Source organism: Sus scrofa, chromosome 15 (assembly GCF_000003025.6).
Source record: "Sus scrofa isolate TJ Tabasco breed Duroc chromosome 15, Sscrofa11.1, whole genome shotgun sequence".
Lineage (NCBI taxonomy): Eukaryota > Metazoa > Chordata > Mammalia > Artiodactyla > Suidae > Sus > Sus scrofa.
In genome coordinates this window covers 138219301-138231765 of record NC_010457.5, presented here as the reverse complement: position 1 = coordinate 138231765, position 12465 = coordinate 138219301, and the positions used below count along the sequence as shown (strand labels likewise).

The 12465-nt window shown below is 55.5% G+C and overlaps 1 protein-coding gene and 1 long non-coding RNA gene across 3 annotated transcripts in view; one reads left to right on the top strand and one right to left on the bottom strand.

The window, feature by feature from the left end:
- Positions 1 to 3126, bottom strand: part of TWIST2 (twist family bHLH transcription factor 2) — a 47702-nt gene extending 44576 nt beyond the window's left edge. The window contains exon 1 of the mRNA XM_003133776.4: positions 2442 to 3126. Coding sequence (XP_003133824.1) covers positions 2477 to 2959 — 483 coding nt within the window. The 5' untranslated portion in view covers positions 2960 to 3126 and the 3' untranslated portion in view covers positions 2442 to 2476. The remainder of the gene's footprint in view (positions 1 to 2441) is intronic.
- On the top strand, positions 3240 to 11985 carry LOC106505784. Of its 2 annotated transcripts, none has more exons than XR_001300533.2 (2): positions 3240 to 3521; positions 9966 to 11985. It is a non-coding gene; the product is annotated as an uncharacterized LOC106505784 (long non-coding RNA). The 2 variants fall into 2 exon arrangements; XR_002339091.1 differs by having other exon boundaries at positions 7730 to 11985.

Below are 12465 nucleotides of genomic sequence, written 5' to 3'. Positions count from 1 at the left end.
TCAGGCTAAACATTAGCACCAGCCACAGGCCAGCAGTTCCTGTGTTTCGCTTTATACCAAAGGATACTTTCCGCATTGAAAAGTATGGCGTTGCCATTCGACACAGCGCTTCTCAGATACCCCACAACACATGTGAAAACCACATCCAACTTTCAGAAAGGTCTAGAAATTCTTCACTAATACATATCACCCATGCTTCTTTAAAATGGTACCAGTAAATAACAAACGCCCGGGAGCAACCTTTTCAGGAAATCAAACCAATTGTGACTATTTATACTCCTGCGGCCCAGGGGGTTAAAACCAAGCGAGTGTAAACGGCGGACTCACATGCTGGGTAAGTAAAATCAAGCTGTATCAACAGCTGCCACCTTTCCCCTCTCCTCCCATACAGAGTGGGCGTCTACCAGACAGACAGAGAGACAGACAGACCAAAAAAGCCCTGGTGTATCACAACTCATCAGTTATATTCAAGCACCTAAAAAGACACATAGATGGGCTCCACAGACATCATTTAGTCTCCAGTGACTGTTTCTTCCTTCTGCATTTTAAGGCATTTTCCCCCAAGAAAACTCTTTAACACTTTCATTTATGTCAAGCTATGCCTTTTAGTTTATGTAACCGTTACCGGTACTCTATAGCTGATTCTCTAAATTTTAGGAATGGGATTCTTTTTAAATGATCCTACTCAATTCTTGCATGAAGGGAATACCGCTTGCTTTGGTTTCCAATGATTTTCTGGAGGGACATCTCCACGATAATTCTGTTGACATTTTCGTTAAACAAAGCTGTATATGTGTACGTTTTAAAAAGATGACATTCTCGACTGTTTGTTATTTCAAATGTGCTGTAAGCTCTGCACGGTATAAAGAGAAAGTGGAATTAACTAATGGGCGCTCATAATTTAGGCGGCAAACCCCAGAATGAATGTATGAACCCACGGCAGCAATTCACCCCTCGGCCAATCCAAACTTTCCTTCCTGGAGCGGTACGTGGTGGAGACACTTTCCATCTGCTTTGCACAAAGACAGGAGGAGAGTCCCATGAGTTAGTCTTTGCTAAAAAGTCTTTGTTCAAAGCTTACAGGATGATTAGGAGCTTAGGGGGCTATTGCACCCAAAGAATTTTCAGCAGCGCGGTGATGAGCACGTTTGAAAAGAAAATAAACTCCACCTGTGCTCCATCAGCCTTTTGTATCCACAGCAAAAACATGTGCAGATATTACAGAACACAGAGAAAAGAAATGGATACTTTGGGGAGAATGGGCGGCTGCACGCTCTTGATTAATCTAAATTCCTTCTGTGTGAAGTAGAGACGAGAATAAAAACAGTGCAAGATGAGCAAGAAACTAAAACATACTAAGTAGGAAGGATTATGAACGCGGCCCTTTCCCCTCTGCACCCTTTATTCCGTGGCCGGAGAGAGCCATTCAAAGGCGAATGCTCACAGAGCCTTCTGGAAAGAGCAGGGTGGCCCCTCCGTAGTTAGAGCTCATCTACGGGACTTGCAAGGGGTCCGGTACAAAGGGCCGGTGCCCGCCGCCCCGAGCGCTCCACGGGAGGCATCCAGGACTTGCCGCGCTCTCGGCGGCTGTATCCCTTGGCTTCTCCAGCGCAGGCCCCGCCGGCACCGCCTCTCTTCCCCCGCGAACCTGTTTCCCAGCCTGGACCCCTCGCGCTCTCCCGCGGGCCCAACGCCGGGACGCAGCGCGCGCAGAGCCCCCTCCCAGAATCTCCAGGTTCAAGGCTGGGGCCAGAGACTCCAGCTCCGAGGTCAAGTTCACCTGCCTGCGGGCAGTCGGCGTTCCCAGCGGGGTTCGGGTCTCTGCGCCTCAGCCTCGGCCCGGTCTCCCGCGCTCCGGCGCGGAGGGTCCCGGGCTCGAGGAGCCTCCAGCGCGGGACAGTGACCTCCTGCCTTCTCCAGGCAAACCTGGACGCCGCCGGTCTGCGCCTTTGCGCCCACTAGGAGAACTGGGTGTCCACACGATGAACGCGCTCGGTCGCTTACCGGGAAGAGGGCGAAGCCACAGCCCCGCGCAGCTCAGCTCGGGCAGCTTCCCGAGAGGCCTCCGCTCCGAGGGACCCGTAGGGCAGCTGGTCCCCAGATCCCTGCCCCTGGCCGGCTCTGAGAAGTTCTTCTGATGCTCACTCCCTCGACGGTCACCAACAACACCCTCCCTCCCCCCACCCCACCCCACCCCCCGCACCAAGGATGAAAAATACAACTGTCACCGGTCCACCCGTTCCCGACTGACACAGCTTGCAAAAAACCTCAGGGGTGCTCTTCGAACCCAGGAGCTTCCCGATCGACCCCCATCTGCTGCTAGGAGAAAAAGCACACCCCATCCTCGTCCCCGCGGCCCTCGAGTCTCCGCCCGAGGGATGTGCAGGCCGGGTCGCCCGCCCCCCGCAGGGGAGGGCGCCCGCAGGGCGCGCGGCACCTACCCTGACGCGCCGGTCCGGACGTGGGTGGCGAGGCGCTAGTGGGAGGCGGACATGGACCACGCGCCCTCCATGCGCCACACGGAGAAGGCGTAGCTGAGACGCTCGTGGGCCACGTAGCTGCAGCTGGTCATCTTATTGTCCATCTCGTCGCTCTGCAGGACCTGGTAGAGGAAGTCTATGTACCTGGCGGCCAGCTTGAGCGTCTGGATCTTGCTGAGCTTGTCCGAGGGCAGCGTGGGGATGATCTTGCGTAGCGCGGCGAAGGCCTCGTTGAGCGACTGGGTGCGCTGGCGCTCGCGCACGTTGGCCAGGATGCGCTGGCTCTGCAGCTCCTCGAAGGACTGCGCGCTTGGGCTGCCCTTCTTGCCGCGCTTGCCGGGGGTCGGGCTGCCATCTTCGCTCGACTTCTTGCTGTAGCGCCGCTTCCGGCCGAAGCGCTTGGGCTGCCGCTCGAGTTCCTCCTCGCTGGTGCCCAGGCTGTCCACGGGGGACACGGGCGAGCTGGAGCCCTCCTCCATGGCGCCCGCCCGGCGCGCGTGGGGCTGGGGGCGCCGGGCGCCGAGCGCGCGCCGCTGGCCAAGCCCGCGGTCGCCGAGCACACGCTCTCGGAGTTGCTCGAAAGGCTCTGATTTCAAGGCCGGCTTGTGCAAAAACGAGGTCTCCGGGAGAGGAAGTTATTCTAACTTTTTTGGAAACTCTAGCCGGGCTGGGTTGCTAAATAGTTGTCAGGAGTGAGGGCGGCGCGCTGATTGGCCGCCGCGACCGGGGGCAGGACAAGTTCTGGGGCCTCCGCCGGCCGCCCCCGCCCCCCGGCGCGGCACTTTCAGTTTTGCCTCCCCCATCCGCCCCGGCCGTGGCGGGCACCCGAGAGGCCGGGCACCCGAGAGGCCGGGCCCTCGCGCGCCACCCGCGCCTCCACCCCGGGCTCTCACCGCTCCTGGCCGCCCCGCGCCCTGGGCTTAGCCGACCTGGCTTTGTCTGCTCCGTTAACTGGAGATCGGGCCCCGCCGGGCTGCGGGGTCTCTCCATCAGCGCGAGGGGTGCCGGTGGCGAGTCCTACCCTAGAGGCGCTGCCAGGAGGTGAGGACGCGGCGAGGAGTCCCCAGGGGCACCCTGGCCCTTGGGCGCCTGGCCTGCCCCGGGGCGCACAACGAATCCGCGCTCCGGCCCGCAAGTTCCGCCGGGGGTGGGGGGTGTGCGGGACTCTCGCCCCAGCGCCCCGCCCGCAGGCGTGCGGACGCTCCGGTGCCCTTGGAGACGCCGCTCCCCACGCAGGCGCCGCGGGCACCGGTGGAGGCGCGGCCGCCTCTGCCCAGGCGGTGTATGGGGGAGTTCCTCACCTGAATTTCTTGGGGAGCCCCTGCCTCGACGCCCTTCGCAGACCGCCCTTCCAAGTGCTTTAAACCTCAGCGCCACCGCGAGCCTCTGCGGGAGCGCCCGGTGCCCGCCGCGCCCACCTGACTGGCCCTGCCGGGGCGCCGGAGCGGGGCCAGGGCGCCCGCTAGGCCGCGGTGCCGGGCCCCAGCCTCGGCGCCCCCTCTCTGCCTCGCGAATCCGCCGTGGACGGAGGGCGGTCTGGGGCGCGGCGCGGCCTCCCCAGCGCTGGGTGCCCGCGGGCAGCCGGGCCAGGCAGGCGCACGGCGAACAGAGCGCGGGGCCCGGCCTCTGCGGGCGACACCGGGGACCCCGGCCCCGCGCCATCTGGACGCCGAGCGCGGGCGCGTTTGAAGTGGTTCGGGGGCTCTTTGTTCGCTAGGCCGCCCTGGCTCAGGGCCTGGAGGTGGTTTACGGCCTGGATGCCTTTGAACCTATTCCCAGGTGACCCGGGCTCAATTAGGCCCGGGCCTGAGCGGGCTGTCGGGCCAGCCGCGTGATCAAGGGCGGGCTGGGCCTTTTTATTGCAGTTGAACTCGGGGGCCGGGGGGGGAGCTCGGCCTTGGCTGCTCCTCGGGCCCCGCCGGGCCGCGACCACCTCGTTAGGAAACCCGAGGGCGGGTGGCGGGTGCTGCCCGGGCCGCTCAGAGGGACGTTTCCCCCCAGCAGTCGGCAGCGAGCAAAGGCAGAGCTGTGCGCAGAGGCCCTCGCCCAAAAGTGGCTGCGTAACAGCGCCCTGTGTTTGCAGTTTCTTCCTGACCCGCGGGCTTCGGGATCCTGAGACCGCAGAGCCCTGGGGTCGCGGCGCCCGGCCCGGCCCGGCCCGCCTGGCCGCCCCCGTCTGTCCTTTCTCTGGATGGCCCTGGGGTGAGCCAGCGCAGCGAAAGAGCCTTCCGTATCTCCTTTAAAATCTGAAATAAAAACGTCAGGGACAAAAGAGAGCGAGCAAGAGGGGCCTGGGGAGCGTCCTGTCCCTGCCGGGGCGCAGCCTCCCCGGGTTTTGCGAGGCTCATCTGCGGCTCCTTCCGCCCCATCTCACTGCAGCCTCCTCTCAGAGCAGAGCAGCCGCGACGTGCGGCTCCTCCCCAGCTCAGAGGGTCCCTCGGCCTGGGGAGACCCAGGGCCCAGACCCCCGTTTCCCGCCTGGCTTGAATGAACCCAGGGGACAGGAACCTGCCTTGGGCCTGCTCCAGCCCCCGCTGCCTCCCCCACTGCCCGTGGGTCTGAGAACAATGTCTGCAAGGCCGCGGAGAGCCTGAATTACAGCAGCAGGGTGGAGCTGCACTGACAAGGGGCTGACACTTGATGTCCGAGGCACACATCCCCTAAGGGTAAGATTTTTTTTTTTTTCCCTGAAAATCCCCTTTAAAAACTTCCCCCTTGAGAAACTGCTCAGGAGGCCATATGACAAGCCTTTATTATTACTTCACCGTTGCCTGTGGGCTGTCACCACAACAAGGCTCAAAAGCATCCTTCCTCCGGTAGGCCTGGTGTGTATGGTACCCTCTCCTCCTTCCATCCTTCTGCTGCCCTCCTGAGTGGCAGGAGACGGACAGCTAACCTGACCTTGCTTAGGCTTTGGCAGCCCCGTCTGCAAGATGCAGCCCTGGGGCTGGGGAAGGAAAGAGGGCCCCAGCTCTGCCTCGTCCTTGCTAATCCAGTGGCAGAGGGTTTGGTTGCTCTTGGCAGCAGTGTCTGGTCACTGAACCTCTTAGAGGTGGGGGGTTAGCATCCCTTTTCTAGAGTGGGGCAAGCAGGGGTGGCACGGCCTGGGAGCCTGCAGGGGCAGGGGGTTCCAGGATTCCTGTTTTCCTGGTGCAGCAAGGCAGTGGCTGCAGTTCTGCAGCATGGTTTGCATGTTCCCGAACCCTCTCTGGAGTCCGTTTACAGCTCCACTGCAGTTCTGAGGAACCCGGGCAGGGTGGGCCTGTTCTCTGCAAGGGAGCCCCGAGTCACCCCCACTGAGGACTGGGGCATCTGGGGTTCTCCCAGGGGGCCTGTCTCCTTGGCCTCACTCACTTGTCATGTGGGAATAACAGGGGCCTTTGCCACGCATTTCTCAGTGCCTTTAGGAGCAAACCGAAGTTGTTCTTGCAACAAATTCAGAGTGTGATATTTTATTTTTCACGTGGACTCTATACCACGTTTCAATTTCAGAACCACCCCAGAAAGATCAACTATGGCATCAAAAGCAGAAAAGAGAGAGAGAGCAGAGGCTCCTCTGCATACACCGTGTTTGGTGGATTTGACTTTGCAATCATAGAAATATTTTGCGTCATTTTTAAAAATTACACCTAAATGAGAACAACCCAGAAATTCCTAAAATGTCTAGGGCCAAATTGGACAAATGTACCTAATTTTGTATCATCCTGCGGCTTTAACCAAGCAGACAGGACTCATTTAAGATCACTGTGAACCCGGCGATTGAGCTCTCTTCATCCCTGGAGAGAGATACCATCTAGAGGAGAAAAAAGACCCTCGTAAAGCCTTAACCTGTCCTCAGGATTCACATTTCTAGTAACAACATTGCAGTTGTCATTCTGAAACTGTGAGCTAAAGCGAAGGAGTTATTATGTTTGTCTCTTTGGGGGGCACGGTTTCCAGCCCCAAAGAAAAGAGATACAAATATGAGACGAAAGAAGTTGGGTAAGACCTTGTCTTCCTAAATTTGTTGAAAATAGCCGTGTGAGCTCATGATGGCTTTTCTCTTAAATCATGTATTTCCTGACCCTGATCCCTGAAAAGACGCCAAGATGTTAGGGGGGCCTGGTGGCCGAGAGCGCCGCTTGGTGTCCCAGTCAGGATCTTTCCCCGCAGGAGTGGCTGACTTGAGGTCTGGGACAACATGCAAAATAATACAAGGTAAAAGCATCACATTCTGCCCGAGAGCAAGGACGCTTTCAGGGCCTCCTGGTCCTGCTGGGAACGTGTCACCACCCAGGAGCTTCGCCGCAGTGGATTGCGAGAGGCTCTCATCCAGCGTTGTTCTCAGAGGGGCTGGATTTAATTTAGCTTAACTTTAATTCATGAATCAGGAAGGCTTGTTTGCACAGACCCCCCCGCCGCCACCCCCACCTTCAGAGAGTTCCTTTAATTCTCACTGTCCTGTCTTGTTTGGTTTTAATCTTAAACTCTGTCACCTACGTCTCAGGCCCCCTCCTCCTCCCTCCCCCGTCCAACCCCTCCTCTTCAAGCCGTGCACCTCCCGCTGGAGCCCAGCAGATGCTGTGGGCTCTGACTGGCACAGAGCTCATAGGTACTCTGATAAAAACACCCACTTTATTGTACCCTGTAGGAAGAAGGGAACGGAAGGCAGACGTGTATCAGCCCCGTGCCTGCTAGTTATCGCTGGCTTCGTGCTCACTGCCGTGCTAACAAGTGGGGTGGGAGCCACCTGATACAAACTTCACACTCAGCACGCCACGGCGGCGCGCGGGGGGGGAGTTCGGAACCTGAACTGAGGGAAGGCTGAGGAAGGGGAGCCCAGCAGCTCTCCTTCCAGCAAAGATACCAGCAAAGGGCGAGGAAGCCCACCAGGACCCACAGGGCGAAAGAGGCATTGGTGTCCCCACCATGGCTGGGTCTCTGTGGCTGGGAGCTCAGGGGGCCAGCAGTCTCTTGGTTGCAGGTGATATACATGGAACTGGTACCTGCTTAACAGAAAAGGAATTTGTTGGCTCACTCTTGGGGAAGCTCAGGCTCCAGCTGGCTTCAGGCTTAGCTGGATCCAGGAGTGTCAGTGAAGTTGCATCGCTCTCTTCCCTTTCCGCCGTTCAGCTCTGCTTCCCTCTGAGTGGGAGCCACACTCTGTCCTGGTGCCCCTTGTGCCCCAGGATGACAGATATGACACCCCAGGGTCGTACCCTCCCGGGACGGCAATGCTGATTAAACCCAGTTTTCTCCTCTTGCTCTAGCAGAGAAGGTGAGCATGGGACCCGGACCGGCTGGACGTCCACCACGTGACTGGGGGACTGGGGCTCCTGAAGGGGGAGATTCCCACTGGCAGAGATGCTGGGCCCATGAACGAGGCATGTGGCATACAGTGACACCTCAGAGGAAGGTTGGGGCCAGGCTCTCGAGAGCCTCGTGGGACCGGGTACCAAGTTTGGGTTTCCCTTTGAAAGCCATGGGAACCAAAAGAGGGTTCCAAAGAAATACGAGATGACTTTTTATTTATTTATTTGTCTTTTTGTCTCTCCTAGGGCCGCTTCTTGTGTCATATAGAGGTTGCCAGGCTAGGGGTTGAATCGGAGCCACGTCTGCGACCCACACCACAGCTCACAACAACGCTGGATCCTCAACCCACTGAGCAAGGCCAGGGATCGAACCTGCAACCCCATGGTTTCTAGTCGGATTCGTTAACCACTGCGCCACGATGGGAACTCTGATAACTGACTTTTATTTTCAGAAAAGTTGGAGCGTGACAGCAACTGAGGGGCTACTATAAATGCCCAGCCAGCTGCCCTAGGAACCAAGGAATGAAGGAACCAAGAAGGAACCAGGGGACCAGGGGGTGAAGGGCCCAGGGGACAAAGGGACGAGAGGCCAACAGACCAGGGAATCACGGGACCGAGAGACCAGGGGACAAAGGGACCAGGGGATTGGGGAAGGCACAGGGAGTTGGTCGGGGACGAGGAGGGGGCTTAAGGGCTGAGGCTGCAGGTTGGACTTCTCCTGGGTTGCCTGTGAACTCCCTGAGTTAGGCTTGGCATTGGCAGCGAGGTCGCATTCACGCACGTCTGCTTGGCTCTGTCTAGTTGTGGCTTCGCTCTCAGGCGTACCTGCCGGGGACAGGAAGACACGCAGTTTAGGCAGCGCTTTATCACGTAAGAAAGAAAGGTGAATCGCATCCCACCCAGTTTGTGCAGGAGCAGAGAAAGAGCAGGATGGGGGGCGGGGAGATGCTGTGTCCTGGCCCTGACCGAGGATGACCTTGGCCTCGCCCCTTCCTCTCGGGGGGACTCTGTCGCCCTTCTGTGAAATAATAGCTCGGGGTGAAAAAGTCCTCAGGTTCCTTTAACAGGACAAGGTCTGGGTTCTCTTTTCACGAACTGAAATCCCGGGTTTGGAAACTTGGGCTTCTTGTCACACGTGGAAGCGTTGTGGCGTTTTAGAAGGGTGGGGGCAGGGTGGCACTGCAGCCCCCTGGGGACTGGGATCTTTTTGACTCTAAGTAATGTGCAGGGCAGGGGGCCTTGGTGACCACACGCGCCCTGACCCTCACAAAATCCCTGCCCTGGGGTGGCCTGGTCGTAAACTCTCCTGCAAAGGTCATGTGAATTTATCGGCCCCGATGCTTTATAATGAGAGATTCCGGTCTCTCTTCCGCATGGCACTTTTGAGCTTCAGCAGATCTTAAGTGAACACTGTAGACATGTTTTAGAATGTTCTTCGGGAAACTTGAAAGGCTGGAGTCGCAAAATGGGACCTCAAGCGTCCTGAACACTCGTCTAAATAAACACACAGACTTGACCCCAGATGTTTTAGAGAATGAACTTGGAATTAAACCTGTGTGTTACAATTCTGATTATACCCTAAATGTAAGAACTCATCAAAGACGTCTTCCGGGGAAAGCCTTGAGGGTGTATGGCAAATTTCTCTTTTATAGAGGTCATCGGAGCAGCGGGGGGGCGGGCCGCAGGCCTTCCCCAGGGACCGGGGGAGAGAGCGATTGGCTGTCCTTGTTTAAAGAAGAAAATGTGTGTGCGTGTGTTTATGTAGGGATAAAGGCAAGATGTGTCTTCTCAAGGCTACACATTTTTGAAAAGATTTTGAATTATTTTACCCGACGCCATCTTCCTATTTCACGTCTTGATCTCCTTCTAGGGAAGATGGATGGGTAACCCCTGGGGGTCGCTGGGTTTCTCCTCCTCGTGGATGAAAATGAAGTGGTGGGGCAGGCGGCCTGCCGGCCCCAGGCGTCTCCCTCGAGTTCTGCCTCCCCAGCCTCCACGCTCCATCCCCGCCCAGCTGACGTTTCCTCCTCCTCTTCCAAAAGGCCCTCACACCCAGCTCCAAAGAGAGGCTATCTGAACTCTGGGCTATAAAGGGAAACTAGCTTTTAAAAAAAATTTTAAGTGATGTTTTTGGTATTTAATCAATTGCAGGGCAAGGAGGAGGAACTTTCAAACAACTGGGTGTTTTCTTTAGGGTCGATTGAAGGAAAACGGTCCACTCAGTGAAGGAGGAGGAGGAGAGACAGTGATGAAGGCGCCGGTTACGCGGAGTGAAAAACCCGAGAGGCGGAGAGGAGCGCTGGCACTCGCAGCTGGGGAGGCTGGACAGCGGGCCCAGCTCCCCCCATCGCGTCTCCCCGGGATCCTCAGCCAGCGGACTCGGAGGCTCCGTGGACCACAGCAGGGCGTGCATCTCTGTGTGTGGGGCGGAGCTCTTTCTCCCTTTGCAAAGGTGTAACAGTAAACATTGGTGTAACAGTAAACATAGGTGTAACAGTAACCATAGGCACAGTAAACCACACACCCCCTTTAAGTTTAAAATGTGATACCTCCTGACAAACGTGGGACCACCTCCTCCATCAAAACATGTCCATCGCTCTGGAAAGTTCCCTTCTGCCCTTTGCGGTCACTCCCCTCCCCCGCCCCAGCCACGAGCACCCACAGATCTAATTTATGTTCCTGTTTTGCGTTTTCCAGAAAGTCATAAAAACGAAGCTGTACAGGACATGGCCCTTTGTGTCTGGCTTTTTACACATAGAATAACACCTTTGAGACGGGCCCACGCTGTTGTATGCCTCTGTGCTTTGTGCCTCTTTATTGCCGAGTATTCTGGTGTATGCAGAGGCTGCAGTTTTGATCCCTCCACCCTTGATGGACTTGGTGATTATAAATGAAGCTCCATTTAAGTCATTGTTTAGATGTGTTTTCTTCTTTCAGGTAAATACCTAGGACTGGGGTTGCTGAGTCCTGTAACGTGTACGCCGAAAAAGAAACAGCCAGACTGTTTTTCAAAGTGGCTGAGCCATTTTGCATTCCCAGCAGGAATGCTTAAAGGTCAGCTGCAGGTGAGTATAATAAAAAACATCGGAAAATAACAAGTGTCGGCAAGGATGTGGAGAAACTGGAATTCTCACACGTTGCTAGTGGGCATAGGGAACATACAGTGGGCCGGCTACCCTGAAGGACGGTTTAGTGATTCCTCAGTAAATTAAATACAGAGTGATCGTGTGCCCCAGCAATTCCACACTTGGACACAGACCTCAAAGAATTGAAAGCAGATGTTCAATCAAGAGCTGTACACAGATGTTCATACCAGCATTATCCACAGTGGCCAAAATGTGGAAACAGAAGAATCCCCATCGATGGATGAACAGATCAACAAAATACGGCATATCCATACACTGGGATATTAGTCAGTCTTAAAAAGGAATGAATTTCTGATACATGCTGCCACACGGATGGGCCTGGACAACATTATGCAAAATGAAAAAAGCCAGAAGAAAAGGTCACACGTTGTGTGGCTGCATTGACAGGCAACATCCAGACTGAACAAATCCATAGCGGTGGGGAGAAGATTAGTAGTTACAGGGGTGAGGAGGGGGTGTATTGACCACGTTTTTTATTTTCTGTGTTTTATGATGCTCTGACATCTTGGGGTCTTGGACACCCAGAGAGGCCTCGCCCCTCCCAGAGTCAGCTCATTCCTGCAGATAGCAAACCATAGGCTTGAGGTCCTCCCTTTGATATGCAAACCAACCAACCCTGAGTCTACACTGCAGCCCAACTCATTTTATCAATGTGGAACTTAGTCCCCTGCCCTGAATCACCCCAGGACCAGTTCCCCACAACTAGGGACCTCCTACAGCCCAGGCCTGCTGATGGTGTTTAAAAGGTCTTACCCTGACCTGCTTGCCTTTCCCACCAAAACCACAACAAAGGCCCCGCCCACATTTCCCCTCCCTTCTTCTGCTCCCGACCACCCCTGGCACCTCCCCATGTGGCCTTGCCTCCTGATTCAGTGGATCTGTGAGTGTAAAAACATCTTCCGACAAGACAGCCGTATCTGTTTTTCTGTGTCTTTTCATACCTAATTAAAACAGATCCCAGGTATGTTTTAAATCGGCGGGGGCGGGGGGGGGGACAGGAATAGGAAGTGACGGTTTAATGTGTATAGGGTTGCCTTTTGGGGTGATTAAAAATATTCTGCAAAAGCTGCTAATTGTTCCATGGCCTGATTGTCTTCACCACTAGGCAGTTATTCTGTATTTCTGCATCCCGTCTTTCCGTATTTCTACACCGACCATCACTTTGTCTAACCGTAAAAAATGGTGCTCATCGTTTCCTATTGTGTGCCTTTTAATGATTTTTCTTGCCTTATTACCCTGGATAGGACCTCCAGGACAGTGCTGAAAAGAAAAAAAAAAAAAAATGGTGAGAGCAAAATCTCTGTCTTCTTCCCAATCATAGGAGAAAAGCATTCAGACTCTTGCCGTCATGATAGTGGATGTAGGTTTTTCGCAGATTTTCTTTACTAGGTTGAGGAAATTCCCTTCTATTTTTAGTTTTCTAAGGGCTTTTAGGATGAATTTTGCCAAAGGTCCCCCCCCCGCCGCAGCTATTAATCTGATCATATTTTTCCCTCTTTTTTTAGTGTATTGATATGGCAAATTCCATTCACTGATTTTTAGAGGTTG